Source organism: Gossypium raimondii, chromosome 8 (assembly GCF_025698545.1).
Source record: "Gossypium raimondii isolate GPD5lz chromosome 8, ASM2569854v1, whole genome shotgun sequence".
NCBI lineage: Eukaryota > Viridiplantae > Streptophyta > Magnoliopsida > Malvales > Malvaceae > Gossypium > Gossypium raimondii.
Window position 1 is genome coordinate 42,536,734 of NC_068572.1, and position 20,150 is coordinate 42,556,883.

The 20,150-nt window shown below is 35.5% G+C and overlaps 1 protein-coding gene across 1 annotated transcript; it reads right to left on the bottom strand.

Annotated features, from left to right (window-relative positions):
* Positions 1–7,450: 7,450 nt before the first annotated feature.
* Positions 7,451–10,687, bottom strand: LOC105791518 (rho GTPase-activating protein 3). The gene is given in 6 exon segments (XM_012619602.2): positions 7,451–7,855; positions 7,857–8,158; positions 8,292–8,522; positions 8,832–8,951; positions 9,040–9,160; positions 9,997–10,687. Coding segments are annotated over 6 exon segments (1,308 nt in total). The 5' UTR covers positions 10,443–10,687; the 3' UTR covers positions 7,451–7,767.
* Between the last annotated feature and the right edge of the window lie 9,463 nt (positions 10,688–20,150).

Sequence of the window (20,150 nt, forward strand, 5' to 3'; positions counted from 1 at the left end):
CGGCTACTTTCTGATAAAATTTCATAGCAGAGAGGATTACGATATGGTGTTTACTCAGGGTTAGTGGGTTATTTTTGGGCAGTACGTTATGGTTTAGCCATGGACTTTAGATTTTAACCCATTGTAGCCTTTTTTCCAAATGTTGTTATGGCTTGCGTCTAGTTCCCTAGTTTGTCGGGGTTCTTCTACAAGTGGCAAATTTTGGAGAAAATTAACGCTTGGTTGGTAAGGTGGAGAAGCTTGATTTTAAGACAGACAATGAGTTGAGGGGGTGGTTTACCCGAATGGCAGTATACATCTGGTTGGTGAAGCCGCTAGTCTAGCAAATCATGGTCAATGGCACGATCCAATGGGTTGAATATGAATCTTTACCAGCAGTCTACTTGTGGCTGATATAGGTGCATAAAAAACTTGTGCCCTACAGCAGTGGCAGTGCTGGACCGCACCATAAAAATGGAGGCAGCACCTATGTCTCTGCCCACAAGAGAGAGAACGATGGAGATGGCAAAGGCTTTTAGGCCATTGATGCTTATTAAGAGAAAACCTGCACAAACCGAGAGAAAATAGGAATCAAAAAGCTAAAGTTCCAATTAATGAGTCGGTGGGCTCCAGATTTAATGCCTTGTCTTCTCTGGGCAAGAGAGAAGCTGATAATGGTGTGGCATCAGCTGATTTATCGACGGTGAATTTCTAGCAAAGGGAATTTTTGAGAAGAAGGTTACGGGGCAAGTCAATGAGCTTAACTGAATCAGTAGGTGGGCCTTTTGTAAAGGTGACTGAACTTTTAAGTGTGATGGGTCAAGAGAATACGGTTGGGCCTGGGGTATATTTGTTGGATTTGGTGCCCTAAGTGTAATATTTTCGTCTAAGTACATTTGTATTTTTTTCAAATAGGGTGATTAATAAAATTATTCATGAATTAAATTAATATACATTGTATTGTTGTCCTCATATGGTTTTTTCACACAAAGCAAAATAGAAGCAAATGTTGCTCATTGGTTCCTTAAATGTTTAACTAATACTAAGCGATATTACGTGGTCGAATCGTAGTACAGAAAGACAGCTTGTATTAGTAGACGAACCTAAACATGTCCTTATTCTAATAAAAATGAGCAAACTGATTGAAAGGCTAATATGTCACCTATCAAGTCTAATTGGGGAGATACCTTGTCTTAGGCATCGGAGCAGATGACTCCCAGATGATAAAGACATAGATGTGACTAACTAGACTGATAGTACATCAAACAGGACACAAGCAGAATAGATATTGAATCCATTTATGAATTTATTCACTTGTGAAATTCATAGTGTGACATACCTAAACCCTGAGTGGATGGCGGACTATGTATACGTGACTCGTACACTTTGATGTAAGTAAAAGTCTGAGTTCATGTAGATAAGGAACCGAAAGTTGGTATGTTGGGTGTACGACTTTTGTAGCATGTAGTATCATTCACAAAAGGGGAATTCATAGCCCAAAACATGGGTAAATAATATCCTCTAGCTGGCATCACATGGTTGATGAAAACTAAACGTGGCCACGGGTCGTCCATCTTTGTGATGGATTACATGATCACTATTTGATAGTGATTGACTTTTTATGTAGGAAGATGTAATAGTTACCTTGAGATAAAATAGAATTCAATTGGGAGAACGAATATTATACGAAAGAGATCAATGATATCTTATGAGGTTAACACACTTATGACAAGTTAATTGGATGAGCACTGAGTAGTTATTTTAATAATGGTATGTCGTTGGGGAGAGCTCAGTCACGATACTATAGTGGAACGACTTCGTGACTAAATGAGTTTATAATTAATAGGCGAAAAGCTATAATTTAATTATAAATCATTTGAGTCTCAACCACATATGTCCAATTGGTCCCTCCGCTAGCTCGTTGAAACTAGAAATGAATTACGTGTTTGAATAAAAATGATCAGAATGAATAAAAAAAGAGAAATAGGAAACATTGAAGAATGATTATGGTTTTCTCCAAAATGGAGAAATGGAATCATTTGGAAATGAATGTAGGTTACAAAAAATGGAAATGGAACTGAAAATGAAAATTTGCAATCCTATATGGGACTACTTAAAATGTGATGGAAGAATAAGCTTATGTTTTTGGACTGTTTTAAAGCTCGAAAATGAAAATAAATTATTCTCATAGTGAACATGTTAAGTTGTGACATATTTAACGAAATTTCTTGAAATTTTACTAGGGGTAAAATAGTCAAAGTTTATTGGAGTAAAATTAGGATGAGAAAATTATTTAATATGTAAATATTAAACCTTATTTTGGGAAATAGAAAAATTGAATCGAGATGGGTCACATTAAAGAATACTGGGTAAAAAAGGCCCAAGAAGTACTCGTCATTGGACACGATGTGAAAGAGGCCCAAAACCCCTCATATAACATGAAGGGGGTGGCAACCCTAGTAGAAATGTAAGGGTGAGTCGTTCACCCCTCTCCTACTCTAAGTAGGATATTGTTTATATATTTAAAATAAACCTCTACAACTCTACAAGAGTTCTACATTCACTTCTTATAAATAGATGGCACCGATAGAGCTATTAACACAACTTTGAGAGATTGTTATTCTGCCAAAAAATAAAGAGAATTTATTCTCAACTTATAAATATATTTTTCAAAATAACAATTTTACTGATTTCTATTATAGAAGAGAGAATTTATGTTTTCACCCTAAAAGGAAAACTTTTTTTAGTTTTCTATTTTGATTCAATTGGTTCGAGCCCACTCTCAAAGCAGTTCATGGTACGAGAATAACGAAGAAGATTGTTTAGTTGAAAGCCAAAAAAATCAAGGATTCGTTTATCCAAAAATGTAGGTATAATTTTGGTTTAAGGTTTATTACTATAAATATCACAAATCGGGTCAATTTTCAAAATATTTATTTTCCGCTGTGCAAGAAAAATGTTTTCAAATTAGATTTTTTCCAACAATATTGTGGGGTTGTAGCTATGGAGGGAAATGGGCCTGGGTTAGAGAGTAATGGAAACGCATAATGGGCCCTTGGTGAACAACCTAGTTTAGTACTTGGGCCAGCTTTAGAGAATTCTATATTCTTACATGCAGCTCTCAGTCGGGCTTTAGTAGTCCTTGTACTTTCGGATCATTCTATGGAACCTCACTTGGGTGTAAAAGAGTCAACGACTCCTCCTGTTGATTCACCATCAATTACCATTTAGCACTTCAATCCCACATTTGAAGGATCGGTTGAATCGGTGATGGAACTAAGTACCAATGTTTTGAACCTTGAGAGACATTCGACTATCTCCTTTAAAGAGAATGTCGACCTAAATTTCGTTAAATTCGCGAGGAATGTTGGGTCGATTGAGGCTAGAAAAGGCCATTTGGCTTTCAATGAGCGTGGATCAGAAGGTAAATGAGGTGTTGTTCGAAGTGGTACCCTTAACAAAACCATCCGAGACCGCGAGGGTCATTTTAAGAATATAGGGAATTCCAGGGTCCCTTTGTCAGACACAATAAATTCCATGGTCAAACTCATCAATCCCAAATTGGGACAGAAGATGGTAAAAAGGCATTGAATAGTGATAGGATACATCGAGGAGAGGTGTGCTTGTCCGATCATTAAAGATTAGTTTTTCCTTTCTCATTTGATTTATGTGTTTATCCATATTTTCCTGGAACTGTCAAGGATGTTCTAGGATTAAGTTCCCTTATATTTTCCACGAGTACAATCGGGTATGATATTATGGGTCTTTAGGATACGAGAGTTCATGGTGGTAAAGGTTATTGCTAATTGATTTAAAGTAATCTTTTCGAAGATTATTGCGCAAAAGCATGAGAGCTTCATTACGGGAAGGAATATCACAGACAACATTATTATTGTGTAGGAAGTGATCCATTCCATTAAGAGCAAGTAGTAGAATAGGACTTGGTTGGCTGTTAAAATTGATCTGGAGAAGGCTTATGCTCAAGTGCATTGGGAGTTCATTGATGCCTCTCTTCGGGCTACAGGTATTCCGAACTTACTCCATAATGTTATTATGTCTGTCTTACGAATTCTACTATACAAATTTTGTAGAATATAGTTCTAACAAAGAAATTTCGGCCAACAAGGAGTGTCCGTCAATAGTTTTTTTTATCCCCTTACCTATTTTTCCTATGTATGGAGTGGCTCAGTCACAACATTAGATCGATCGTTAAATTTGGAAAATTGTCCCCTATACGTTTGTCCTGACCAGGTCCACCCCTTTCTCATCTCATCTTTACAGATGATCTGATCCTTTTTTTTCAAGCTTATCAAGCCAAGGTACTCAAAGGAATATTGGAAAGTTTCTATGATTACTCTAGGCATCGAATCAATATAAGGAAGACTAACATCTTTTCGAAAGGAGTAGATGATGAATTAAAGGGCGCATAAGTGATATCCTCGGATTTCATAGAGTGTAGAATCTAGGTTCCTATTTGGGGTGCCTCTCTTTCATGACAAGATAACTAACAACACTCTACGATTTGTAGTAGGTAAAGTTCACTGTAAATTGCATAGTTAGGATGCAAGGTAGTTGTCTTTAGTTGGTAGGGCCACTTTGGCGTAGTTGATCATATTATCGATTCCCAGTTATTTCATGCAATCAATGATAATTTCTAAAGGTCTTTGTCAGGAAAATGAACACATGGTTAGATAGTTTATTTGGGGCTTTTCAAATGGTAGAAAAAAGATGCCTTGGTTCGAAAACTGTTTGCTAACCTTGATCTCATGGTGGGCTAGGTTTTAGATAGATGAGAGATCATAATACTTCCTTTATGATGGAACTTGGTTTCAGCATTGTGACAGATACCAATGCTATTTGGGTTCGTGTTCTTCGAACAAAGTGTGGTATTCGGAATGGATTGCATGAGACCTTATCATGTGGAAGATGTTCTTTTCTTTAGAGAGCTCTCTCAAAGGCGTAACCATTTATTCGTGAGAATTTAATATGGTTAGTAGGGGACAAAAGTAGTATCAAATGTTAGCGGGATCCCTGGGTTTGGAATGTTGGCCCTCTACTTAATCAAATTCCATGCCATTCTAATCTTAATATGGATTGCTTACTTAGTGATATGATTACACAAGAAGGCTTTTGAAATCTTGACCACTTTCAACTATAGTTATCGAATGAGGTGATCTGGAAGATTATCGGTATTTTTCTGCCTCATCCGATAGTAGGATCTAATAGAATCACTTGTGGTGGTACCTCGACAGGTTCCTTCTCTCTTAAAAGTCCCTATGAGAAGCTTCGGGAAAGGTCGTGGAATCCAAAAGAAGCGATATAGTAGATTCTGTGGAAATTCCAAGGCCCCCAAAGGGTTAGGTTCTCCATTAACCGAATTAACCGACCTTTCAAAATTTTTAACCGTTAACCAAACCGAAATTTTTTCGGTTAATTCGGTCGGTTAATCGAATTAACCGAAATTTATATGTTTTTTATTTTTGGTTAAAAATTAACTGAATTAATCGAATTAACCGAATTACCCGAATTAACCGAATTAACCAAATTACCCAAATTACCCGAATTAACCGAATTGAATCACTACATAATTAAAAACATTAAGTAAGTCTTTGAATTTTATTTTTATTTATTAAATTATTTATTTAGACTTTTAGACTTTAGTTTTAGTTTTATTTTAGAATTTTATTTTTATTTATTAAATTATTTGTATTTTTTATGATTGGGTTGGGTTGGGTAATTGGGTTGGGTTGGATACTTGGGTTTGGATTGAGTTTAGGTGAATAGTGGGCCTATTTATATATTATAATTTTATTTATTTATTTTTTCGGTTAAACGAAAAAATTCGGTTAACCGACCAGTTTCGAACCGAATTAACCGTTAACCAAAAAATTAAAAAATAATTAACCGACCCAATCGAAAAATTCAGTTAACCAATCCGATTAATGAATTTGGTCGATTAACCAATTTTTCGGTTTTACACGAATTTTGCACACCCCTATTTACTTACCAATGTGGGAAGAGCGAATCAAGGTATTGGGCATGATAGAGCTTGTGGGTTCTGCGGATATGACTTCGAGGATGTGTTACATTTCATTAGAGACAGTCCTACAGCAAGAGATATCTGGGATCAGTTAATTCTAGTAGGAAGGCCTAATTGGTTTTATTCTAGAAACTTGCAGGAGTGGCTTGTATCGAACTTGAAGAATCAACAAAATATGTGCTTGTGTGAGGTGGAATGGCAGTGCCTCTTTGGGATTATTGCTTGGCGTATTTGGAAGAACTGGAACCTCTTCACATTTTAGGGTATTCCATGGAGTGCTGGCGAAATTATCAAGGTGTTTTATAATTGGGCAAAACAGTATGCCTCCCTTAATAGGGAAACACCGCTTAAGTTGCGAGGACAGAGGACCAAATTCATTTCCATCCTTGGCAGGCAATTGGTCCGTTTGAATACGGATGGTATGACAGTGTGTTTATTAAAACTGATAGTCTCAAGACAGTTAAGGCCATTCAGGACAGTTCCTCAAGTGGCTCCAATTCTACTTTGGTCAGGAGAATTCATCGTGAGAATTCATCAGCTTTTGGCAAAGTTAGGGCATTAGAGTCTATAGTCCACAATGGTCCACAATAGAAGGGAAAAACTACGATTGTTTGAGGACTCCCTTAGAAAGGCTAGCTTAGTTTTATATAATTAAATTATTTCATTTTCTTTCCACTAAATAATAATAATAATAAAATAATAAATACTACGCTTGCCAACCTTCTAAATTTAGTTATGAAATTTAATCAACTGAAAAGAGAAACCTATAACTTCCCAAGGTTTTGCTGTAATTCACCATGGGCGCAAAAATGGGTAAAAGTTTATTTAAATGGGTTAATCTAATCTGTATAGTACTAAAAAGAAAATAATAATGTCAAATTCTAACAAAGTTACTATTTATGATTTAAAAAATGTTATTTAATGTTCTAACATAATTATTATACTAAAGTTTTTATAGTTTTATCAATAAAATCTTTTATTTAAAATTGAATTGCAAATGATAAAATAATTTTCATGCTATTTTTAAACAATAATTGTTAATTTTGTTAAAATTTAATCTTCTTTTATTTTTTAACAAATACAAAGATTAAATTAATTCATTTAATAGTTAATCGGACTTGCATGAAGCCGTGATTGTACCTTTATTTGACACAGGTTCAAACCGTGTTACACCATTTCCTCCCAAATGTTGTCAAAAAAAATATTAGAGAAACCTACCTAATACCTTGACCAACCAGGCATAAATATATAGTGCTACACTATATATAAATTCTTTAAAATTTGTTATATTTGTGTTGATTGAACCTTAAATTAAATAACACTGTTGTTATTATATTAGTTAAGAAGATATGGGTTTGAGATTTTGAGCATGTTTAAGCACATTTTTCTTCTAATTTAAGCCTTGAGAAAGGTTATAGGTAAAACTAGATATTGTATAAAAAATTCATTTATTGTCAAATTTTCAATACAATTATTGCGACTCGTAAGCTAGTACAAGGAGATTCAGAACTGTTTTTTTTTTAGTTTCATAAATCAGTAAATACTAATCTATAGCTCGAGTTGGTGCCTTCAAACAAATCCCAAAAGCTACAAATTTTGCTCAAACACTAAGAATCATGAAATACCAGCAATCATCTCATCATCAATAACCACCATATCAACATTTTAACGTTTTGGCATACCACGCCCCACCTTCTCCATCCTTTACTATTTACAGGGCTCCTGCATCATCCACCTTACACATTTCCTTAACCTAAACCAGTCCCCATCCCTATTTCGTGCGCATTTGGCATGCTGTTACCTGAAATGTATTCAAATTCCCATCTTTCACTCGTACTGAAAGCTCCATAGTTTATCGTAAGCACTGCATTCGAGTCTACTCAGAGTGGCAGACCGGAAGAACTTAGCAGTATGAGGTTCCTTTAATGCACTTCCATCTAGAGCTTCATCATGAGGTACCCCACTGTTTATGGTTTCTGTATGAATGCCAGTTATGGCAGTAGGTGAGTCCGAGTACGATGGGAGCGACCTGCCCTTGGCAGCCAACTCCTCCCTTTCTCGTAATGTCTTCAAGATCAATGTTTTTAGGAAATTCATTACTTGAACAGCATGAATCAATGCCGTCAAGGGATCAGCCATCTGAAAACATATAGAAACTCTCATTTAGATATTGTTGCCAAGTTCATGGTTGGTTTAACTGGAATGTCCACCTAACATTTTCTCTCATTTTGGTCTGGGACAAAAAGGAATGGAGAAAGAAAAGTAGGAAAACCTGAGTCATGTTTGGTGCAAAAACCATTGCGATGTTTCGGGCGTCCATTTTGTTGTATTGTTCGTGTTGCACAACATCTGCCATCAAGTTGATGGCCCAGTCAAGTAAGGCAGCTTCTGTTGACGGAATTAACCTTGTAAGTTGGATGCAGTCATCTTCGGTGTTGCAGTGCATCACCTGCTCTGGTGTGAGGGAATCAAGAACTCCGCTTGGAAGTTCTCTAAGCCATGCCTACAAAAAAAAAAGCATTTCCAGAGTTCAAGTACAGCCAACCAACTGAGAAATACTGGTAAAGATCTCATGCATGAAAACGAAAATGAACTCGTCAAAACAACGAATTACTAGACAGTAAAATCGAAGGATGTGGGTTGCATGGATTTGCAAGGCCCAAAACAACTTATATAATCCTCTTATTATTGTTAAATCTAAGTAGAACAGCAAAATGAACTCCATAAATAGGAACAGATCACATGCATGTAGATACATGAAACTCCGAGATCGGTATCAGGAACAAGACACAGGTAATTTCTAGTTGTGTACCTTTATCAAACCAGCCGAACAATGCACATCGATTCCGCGTGGTACTACACCTCTGTTTAACTTGTTCCGAACATACTCTTCTTGAGTATTATCGGCATTAATTCGAAATATTCCTTCAGCCTTCAATCAACAGAATCAAGCTTGTTCAAAACCTTAAACATTTAGAATACTATTCAGGCATTAAACCCAGCATAGATTTGAGACTTACCTTGAGGCCTCCTTCGGCGTACAAACGCTTCTGCATCATAAGAAGAATCGTGGGCACGCTGTTCCCTCTTGCATCATAAGAACACTGCATCGACTTGGCAGAAACCCCGAAAACACTTGCACTGGACAATGAAAAAAACACGTATTGTATGTTTAAAAGAAATATCAAATGGCTCTACCAGACTCCATATACTACAAACATCAATTGCTTTTCGGTTTTAATTAAAACCAAGGGAATGCCACTGGAAAAAATCAACTCTGCTCAATAAGTTGGTTGCATGATAAAACAAAAACCATGAATAACATGCTAGATCAAGAGAAAACAATGGCCATAGCAAAGGATCAAATCATTTCTTATGCATGTAAAGAACAATCCATGTCCAGAATCCACATTTGAAGCACCATTTTAATCAAAAATTGCTTACCATTTGATTTTGACTATAAAACAAATCCTACTGGGCGAAAGCAGAATCCTTGAATTTGCATCCTAATCAAAAGCCTTAAATTTTCTGAAAAAGTAAAACCTTTTTATTGCAAAGCAAACATTAACAACTTCCTTATCCAAAATAGCAAAAGTAGTTGCCATGTCTCTTTCTTCTACAGCTTTATTCAATGACATCCATAAAACCATAACAAACAAGACAAGGACTCAATTAAGTCCGACATAATATTTCAAACATACAAATACACCTACAAGAACAGCTGAAATTAAATAAAAATTAGAGCTATCTTGTTGCCATTTAATATCATATTCATACGTATAAGCAATGGTGAAAAAGATCGTTAATTTAATGCAATATAATAGTGCATTTCTTTTTAAAGATAATATCTGATAATCCCCAAAAAAAAATCAACAAATTCAGCAGATTTAACTAGCTTCAAAATCTAAAATTTGCAAAGCATAATAAACCCAAGAAAAGTTGGCATAAAAAGAAAAAAAAAAGATTGCAAACCAAACCTGGCACTTGGAACCCTTCTGGGAACATCAGGCTGTAGATCGATAGGCAAACCCAGGAAACCATTAAAGCGGTCGAAAGTAACGTGAGAAACATGTTTGACTTCAGTTGGCAAGCTAATATCCATGGAAGAAACGTCACCAGTATCCACGCTACACGTCACCAGAGACTTCCTTAACAACGCCGTCAAAATATCCCTGAACGGGAGCTGGTTATTTTCTTTCGACGTTGAATCACTGTTCCCGCGTCTCGCCCTCGTAGCAATGGGGTTCCCGTAACACCCATTTTCTTCTTCTTCTTCGTCTTCATCATCAAACATTTTTTCTTCATCGTCATTGGCGTCAACGCTGTTGGTTTGGGTTGGGTTGAAGAAGGGACTGGGCGGAGCAGGGTTGAACTCAGTGAGCCCGACGAGTCCACAAGATTTGGAGCGGAACAAGCCGGTCATCTTTCAGAGTCCTCCCTCTCTCTCTCTTGTTTAATTGAAAAGGGGAGAAGGAAAGGAACATATAAATATTATTATAAGAAGAAGAAAATAAAAACAGTAAGATGAAGAAGTTAAGTGAAGGAGGGTATGAAATTTAGCAAGTAATTAAAATAATAATAAAAAAGAGTTGGGCTTGGTTGAAAAGAAAAAAAGAGAGGAGAGAAGGGGCGGAGGTTGCTTAGAAATGCAGATTCTGGATAATGGTAAAGGACGACATTCTATTTCCTTTTTGTTGCTTATGTTTTTTATTTTCTTATTTTTGTGTGAAGTTATGTTAGGTGGAAAGGCGGAAATTTTCGATGAAATAGTTTTTACTTAAAAGTAAGTAATTATCTTTGATAGCATTTGAATCCACTTTTTATGTTTATAAATACTGGTATATTAAGAGGGTTATTTAATAAATGTACTTTTTTTAAATTTAGAGATAAATCATTTAAATGATAATGTTAAAATTAAATTAAATTAAAAGAATTGAGAAATAATCTACATCTTTTTCATTCCAACTTTTTATTATGAACTTATAAAAGTCAATTTTAAACTAGTTTATTTTTCAATGAGGTAACAAGTTACTTTTAGAAAATATGAAATCAAAATTTGATTAAAATATGTTGGGATTCCAAAATACAAACAATAACCTTAATTTATTTTCAGGCATCACCCCCAGAAATGGAAAAAAAATAAAGTATTTAAAGTGGTCAAGGGTTTGGTTTTGAATGGTAATGCATACGCGTGGTTTGTAATTTTGTTTTCCATATCTAAGTTAGTTAAGATATTTAGGGCTAGTATTTCCTTCAATATTTAAATTAGGTATTAAATAAGATATTAACTCAAAGCAACGATTTGAAGAGAAAGAGGGAACCGGATGTTGATGCAAATCCCCCACATTATATTCATATTGACATGCCACTTGTTGCTTTCTTCTCCCCAAACTAAGCTTTGCTCTCTTCCTTTTAATTTACCCTTTTTAAATCAATTTTATTTAAAACCGAATTTGTGGATTAAATTGAATTTTCGGTTAAATTTCTATCGATGATTGAAAAATCTTTTTTTTAAAGAATTTTAATTTTTTTATTTATTAGGTTGGATTATTATTAAAGGACTGAATTATTGGTTTAATCAAATTTCTTAATGCTATATATATTCTATATCGTTCTAGACATATTACTATATATATATAAATTATTTTAATCATTTTAGCTAATAATCTCTTAACTTAATGGCAAGAGTTTTATGTTATAAGCATGAAAGTTTGAGTTAAATATCATGTTATCTCATTCTCCATCCCCAGTGCTTGATTGAGTTCAGTATCATGTGTCAAGTGACAGTAAATCAATTATGAAAAATACAATAAAATCGATTATAAGCTAAATATTGATACGCTAAGGGTATTTATGTATGTCAATTTATATACATATTTTAAAATTTATATACTCATTACCAATAAGTGTTGAATGCAATAGTAAGTACATTGCACACTTAATGAGAGAGCTTGGATTCAAACCTTGAAAATGACATTGTTGGAGGATAAAACTAGCATGGAGGATAAAACTTTGGTTATGGTATGAATACGTAAATTTACTTCAATTATATGCAATATCAAACGTAAAATGATGTTAGGTTAGTAAAAGTAGACCATTTTACCAATAAAGACCCATTTCCAATTTTATTTACGAAAATGATCCACTTTTTTCATTATTTATCGGAGAGGGCCGAAAACACCAAAATGAGTCCATGTAGGAGCGTTTTAGCCCGTGTTTTTCTAGGGTTAAGGCTATTTGCATGTTTAGTGCCTAAGGTTTGTGGGTTTAGGGTTTTATAGTTGTAGTGCTAGTGTTTTGTCAAAATAATTTAGAGTTTTATTTATTTAGGGTTTAAAAATTTTAAAAAATAAATCAGGGTTTAGAGTTTTAAAAAAAATAAATTAGGTTTTAGGGGTTTAAAATAAATTAATTAAATTAGGATTTAAAGTTTTTAAGAAAATTAATTAAATTAGGGTTTAGTTTTTTTTAAATAATTTTTTGTTTAGCTTTTAGGGTTTTTGTAAAAGGGTTTAGGTTAAGGGTTTAGGAAAAATTATATTGACAAGAAGAATTTTGTTTTATTTGCTACAGTAGTTTCAGAAAAATTAATTTTGAGAAGACGTTTCTGAAAAAATAATGTCAAAAACGCTTCAAGCAGGATGTACTGTCAGCAAAATTACTGAAAAAAGCTCTCATATGGACGCTCCTTTTCTACAGTAGTTCCTGAAAAAATAATTTTGAGAAGATGGTTCTGAAAAAATAGTGTCAAAAACGCTTCAATCAGGATGCACTGTCAGCAAAATTACTGAAAAAACTCCTACATAGACGCTCTTTTTCTACAGTAGTTCCTAAAAAATAATTTTGAGAAGACGGTTCTGAAAAAATAGTGTAAAAAATGCTTTAAGCAGGATGCACTGTCAACAAAATTACTGAAAAAAGCTCCCACGTGGACAATTTTTTCTACAGTAGTTCCTGCTTGGCCTTAGGCTATAAATGAGCCAAATTTCATTCTCATGTTGTATAAGTTACAGCAAGAAAAATTAGAAAGGCTAAGCAGAATAGAAATTGAAGATGATGGAACGTATTAGTGTTGTATTTACTATGATGGTGAGGTCCGTGACACCGAGAACAGCGTTGTTTTTTATCGAAGAACACAATGAGATTGGTTTTTAACCAGAACATAGATTTGACAGAACTTCGTAAAACACTTAGGCACAAAATCTTCAGAACGACGCCAATGAGAGTTTCATCTATTAAGCATCGATTTTGTGCTTCAGTTGATCCCGTGACATATGACTCATTTTATATCAAAGGTGATCGTAGCTTGGAAGCGATGGTGCAGACTTATCTCGCTAGTGGATCATCCTATATTGAGTTATATGTACAATTTTCATCACTAAATGAAGCATTTGCGACTTCAACATCTACTGTTGTTCGAGAGGAATACACGACCCCTACTTGACACTCTATTAATGGAAGGCAGAACACGGAAGCAGCCGTGTTTATTGGCAGTATGGAATACACAATTCTTGCACGACACTCGGTTAGTGGATGGGAGATACACCACGGTGTGTCGATGTTTGATGTTAGAAATACGTACTAGAAAATGACATTAACTTCTAGTGGTTGGCAATCCACATCTGATTGGGGACATTACAAAACGTCCACAATAAGGGATGATGTACTCCCTACAAGTCCACTGGCGAGGAGACCTCATACGTTGCAGATGATGGTGGGTTAGATGATACGTCTGATGTGGATTCACCTCGAGAGCCCAGCCTCAATAGTTTAGAAGTTGCATTATTTTCTAAACCGGAGCCTGTTCCAACTGAACTTGAAGACGGTGAAGGGGGTTCAGATGAAGAAAAAGAATATATGTGATTTAGGGCGTACTCGCCTCCAGCCCACATGTATAATGTTAATCTATCGGCAGATGATGTGTTGGAGTTTCCAGATCTACCATGCAGAAGTAGTGACCGTACAAGTTCATCATTGGATTCGGGTGAATTGGAAGTTGGTAAGGAGTTTTCCAGTAAGGATATTTTTTTTGGTGCATTGAAACAATATAACATCATGAACAGGGTTAACTACCATGTGGTTAAATCTAAATTTGAGAAGTTCGAGGCCAAGTGTGTAGTGCAAGACGGTACATGTTCATGGAAAATCATGGCTTCGGTTAGGAAAAATACATGCTTGTGGGAGATAAAAAAGTACAAAGGTTCACATACCTGTGTTGCCGGTACAGTACCACTGGGTGTTTAGGGTTTTTGAATAATACTATTATTACTTAATGTTGCATTATTTATCGTACTTCGTTGACAGGTGTTTCACAAGATCATCCCAAGATGGATTCATATATGATAGCTAGCTTAATACTACCGATGGTGAAGGCAAATTCTAATACTCTTATGTCGGTCTTAATTGCCAATATTCATAGCCAATTAAGGTACACGCCCTTTTACCGCAAGGCTTGGATAGCTAAGCAGAAGGTGTTGGAAAAGATGCATAGTGGGTGAGACGCTTCATATAATGAGGTGTGGTAGTGGTGTCAGATGCTAGAGAGGTACGTCTTAGGTTGCATAACAGACCTTGAAACGAGCCCTGCGTACTACAACAACCCATTGCTCTATAGATGCCAAGTGTTCAAGCGTCTGTTCTAGGGTTTTAAGTAATACTGGGACGTATTTGTGCACTGTAGGTCATTGGTACAAATTGACGATACCTTTATGTATGGTAGATATACCCATCGACTATTGCTAGCGGTGGCACAGGATGGCGGTGGGAGAATCCTTCCAATTGTGTTTGCAATAATACTGGGGGAGTTAGGTGATGACTGAGATTTCTTTCTTTTAGGTTAAAGAGGCATGTCTGCTCCCAACCTGATATCTACGTTATATCAAATTAGGACACTGGAATACTAGCTACAATTAAGCGACAGGGAAGCCTATGAAATTGCACACACCATCGGTATTGTCTAAGGCACGTTGCGTCTAACTACTACGGGCAATATTGGTCTACCACTGAATGACGACAAGTGACTAACAAGGACATTTAATCTCTATTAATATAATTTTGTTTGTAATATTTAATTTATTCTGAATGGAAGAGTGGTATGTAATTTTCGCTATCAACTTATATTGACAGGGTACAAGATCAATAATGACTGTTTTCATGAAATGTTGGCGATTTTCCGGTCAGTTAACGATTAAGGCGCAAACTACCTCTCTAACATACCTTTCGATCAGTGGACACAAGCATACAACAGTGGCCTACGATATGGTCATATGACCTTAAACCTGGCTGAATGAATAAATTCTGTTATAAAAGAAACGCGTCATTTATTGATAACCTCAGTTGTGCGAGAGACATATTTTCGTTTGGCGACACTATTTTCAAAGCGAGCAGTGAGTTATAAAGGCCAAATGCAGGGAGGCCATGTATGGTGTCGGAAGGTATTGCATGAAATTAACAAGGCGAAGGTGTGGGCCAACACCATGCACACAGTATGTTATGATCGCAATAACTTATGGTTTCGTGTGACGGAGTTTGACAGACCGAACCAAGGTATTACCGGGGGGAATATCGTGTACACTTGAGAAATAGGATTTGCAATTGTGGGACGTTTAACACACTTCGTTATCCATGCGCTCAGAGAAGCCTATAAGATCACACACACCATCGGTATTGTTTAAGGCACGTTGCGTCCAACTACTATGGGCAATATCAATCTACCACTGATTGACAGCAAATGACCAATATGGGTATTTAATCTATTTTAATATAATTTCGTTTGTAATATTCAATTTATTTTGAATGAAAGAGTGGTATGTAATTTTCGCTATCAACTTATGTTGACAAGGTACGAGATTAATAAGGACCATTTTCATAAGATGTTGGCAATTTTGTGATCAGTTAACGATCAAGGTGCAGACTACCTCTTTAACATACCTTTCGATCAGTGGACACAAGCATACGATGACGGCCTACGATATGGTCATATGACCTCAAACCTAGCTGAATGCATAAATTTTATTCTAAAAAAATACGTCATTTGTAGATGACCTCGGTTGTGCGAGAGACATATTTTCATTTGGTGACACTATTTCTAAAGTGAGCAGCGAGTTATAAAGGCAAAATGTAGGGAGCCATATATGCTGCTAGAAGGTATTGTAAGAAATTAACAAGACGAAGGCGCGAGCCAACACTATACACACAATATGTCATAATCGCGACAATTTATGGTTTCGTATGACGGAGTTCGACAGACTGAACCAAGGTATTACCGGGGGAAATATTGTGTACACTTGAGAAATAGGACTTGCGATTGTGGGACGTTTAACATACTTCGTTATCCATGCGCTCATATAATTATAGTTTATCAAAATCTTCGTCTGTATTGCCTGATCTATTTAAGTTGTTACCAGATAGATAATTGTGTCACAAACCAAAATGTCGACCTTGCTCAAGTAGAATACGTGATAATATGGATATTTGAGAAAAGACGAACTAACAGAAGTTGTGCGGATAGTGTAGGAACCCAGGTGATATAATTTGAATATGTCTAAATCGAAATAGTTGATAATTGCTTAAATGAAGCTATGTTGCATTATTTCTATTGCATTATTCAAAAAAACTTTCATTTAATTAAATAGGACAAAATATAAAAATATATTACTATTAAAATATTCAAAACAACTTTTATTTTCTTAAATGAAGCAATATAAAAATAGTTTGTACAAATATATTAAAAAAATCAATGTATGTACCGATCAGAATCAGTGCCACATGGGGGTAGTCGACTGTTACGCGCTGGATTTCTTCTTAGTTCAACTTCCGGCGGGGTTGTGATTGTTCTGGTTGTGGGTGTTGGGAGGATAACCAACCTTGATAGAATAAAGAATGTAAAGGTGTTTGAATCCCATAAGGCGATCAGGATTGAAAATAAGATGAGCTCCCTGATGGTGCATTGTGCGATCATTTTTGCGATGATAGCCTATATATTGTCGGTTGAGTTGGAGTCATCAGGAAAGAGATGCATCGGGCCATGCATTCCAACCTGGCATAGAATTGGGAAAAAAATATAATGGTTAGGATACATATAAGGACTAGGATACGCACCTGGCATAATTTGAAGGGGCTGTGGTGTGGGTGTCGTCACTTAAGGAGTTGGGCCCGGTGATTGTGTAAGCGCTGTTGATGGGTCTGTGCCATCATCCCTTCTCTTTGGATTTAAAGGGCCCCGTCGTTTTCTTTTGACACAGATTTGCCGACACTTCTGTTCTTCCGAGAGCAAATATGGCTTGTCATGGATCCTAAATCATGGCATGTAATCCGACACATACGCTAGCTCCGAAAGGATGACCGGTTCGCGAGTAGGTATATGATCATACCGATTTTCCAAAATTTCGATATATTCTAAGAAGAATATGGCCAACGCATGTTCGATCACCGTAAGTCAATGTTGTGCTCATCATCGAGCACTTCAGGTGTCACGAGAATCGGTTATCGGAATCTAAATTGCCACAACACTCTATCCGTCTGGTGTATCTCGACAGTAGCAGAGTTGACCAATAGGATCTTAACATACCAAATGTTTAGATTTTGAAAGAATTAATCCGAAATTACTACCTGAATTGTCAGATCATCGTATGGTGTCCATTGAAACTAAATGAACGTGATAAAAATATTAGTTATATACATAATACTAAATACTAAATATGAAACGACTATGTTATGTATATATATTTTATTTAATACTTTCATGCGCTTCCGACTGTTGGTCTAATAGAAGTTGTATATCTTCAAGAGCGATAGGTATTTCAACATAACTCGCCGAATGGTTCCACCTAATTAAATAAATTTTTAGCATAAAATTATATTTTAAATCTATGTAATAATTGTAAAATCTAATATAAGTTCTACCTCGTTATAGGTGAGAATGTATATGGGTAGTTCACTCGAGGACGTAAAAATGGAAAGCGAAATCGAGCCCATGATTGTAGTAGTGATAGGCAACCTTTAATTTTGGCTTTATTTGGTTTCGTCGCCCCACACATCTCCCAGTACAATGTTGCCAACACGGCAGACCCCCAACTAAGTTCGTCAGCTACTTTAAAATCAATGAGTTTCAGTAGCCACCTCAATTGTACGAGGTTTCGTGACAAGTCCAACATCATATAACCTCCAATGATCTCAAGGATGTATGTCTGAGCATATCGTATTCTTTCTACTTCAGTTGAATCATTCCCCAACTCCGAGAATGTGTTTCATAACCAGCCCATCTCAACCCGACCTCTATAAATATTATCCAGAATCGCACTCAAAAGATCGTAGCATATGCCTCCCCAATCAGCAGATTGAACGGAACCGATGAGTACGAAACCAACCATTGGCAATCCCAATTGTAACTGCACGTCCTCTAAAGTGATGGTACACTCTCCGTATAGAAGATGAAATGTGTGCGTCTCGGGTCTCCACCTCTCTATGAACACGCTAATGAGTTTTGGGTCCAACTTGCACCCCCGTCCTATATTGATCACGTGCCAAAAACCTGTTTCACTTAAGTAATTTTCTATCAACGGTGATGGAGGACCAGACATATTACGAATATAGCATTGTAACACCCGATCTACAGGCTGTTATAAAAAATTATAAAATTAAAATTGCATAAATGAAAAAATTATTAAAAAATATTCAAAAATTGAAATTAACCCTTACCATTTTCATTTGTTCGACGGAGATATGTTTATCATCTAGACAAATTAATTCCCCGACCATTGCTAATACGATCAAATATTTTTGAAATTATAAAAAATAAAATTAATTTAGAAAAAAAATTAAAGGAAACAATTAATTAAATAGAGCTTTGAAAAATTTAGGGAGAAATTTGAAAGCTTTTTTGAGAATTTTAGAAGAAATGTTTGTGTAAAAAAAATAAGAGAGGGTTTTATAGGTTTTTTTTAACCGTTGGACTAGCCAACGGTCAAAATTTTAAATGAGCGCTGGAGTGATCGTTGGGGGACAAAAACACGAGCTAAAACACATCTCTGAGGGAGCGATTTTGCCGCGTCAGCAAAGCGAGTCCACGTCAGTGCGTTTTGTGCTGACATGGCAAAATCGCTCCCTTAGGGACGTGTTTTGTAGGAATTTCTCCCTAAAACACTCCTACGTGGACGTGTTTTGGTGTTTCCGGCCCATTCCAATAAATAATGAAAAAAGTGGCCCATTTCCGTAAATAAAGTTGGAAATGGGCCTTTATTGGTAAAATGGTCGTAAAATTGTTAATAGTTAATGAAATTGAATTAAATCAAAATTTCAGACATACAATTGTACAAAATTAAATTTTATGTAAAAATTTAAAATTTACCAGATTAGGTCATTTTTTGGAAGAATTATGGGAATAGGTTGATTTTACGAAAACGCTTCTAGCTGGAATCATTTTCAAGTGAAATACAGAAAAACATGTCCAGGTGGAAGTATGTTCAAGTGATTTGCAAAAGAAAAAAAAATGCTTTGAGCTGGAAGCGCTTTTTGCCACATCAGCACTAAAAGTGGCATCACCAATAATTTTTTTTATTTTTGGTGACACCTAATAATTTGTAAATAAAACTAACAAAACAGGTCTTTATATAGACCTCAAGTTTCATTTCCTTTATTTTCTTAAGCGGTGTGAGAGGTGGAATATGTATATATATAGACTCATAATCCATTTGTAGCTTGTTCCTGAATAATGTGAGATTACTTACTCTTTTAACTAACAACATAATATTAAAGGCGACACTTAATTTTTTGGTAAAATCAACCTATTCCCTTAATTCTTCCAAAAAATGGCCTAGTCTCATAAAATTTAAAATTTTTCCTTTATGCATTTGACCAAAATTTTAATGAAATTTTTTTGAATAAGTGTCCATATATAATTTTATTTAAAAAACTCATCCAAATAACAATAGATGCACAGATGCACATATATCTAATTTATAATTAATGTGCCCTCAAACTCCTTTCAATTTAAAGTGCAAGTAAAAATTATTCCCAAAAGGTTTTTCATTACATATTTTTCTTTCTTTTTATCATCCATTTCCTTAAAAAAAAACAAATTTAAACCCATATAAGATAAAGAGCTGCCAATAACCTGTACAAGTCAAAGCCT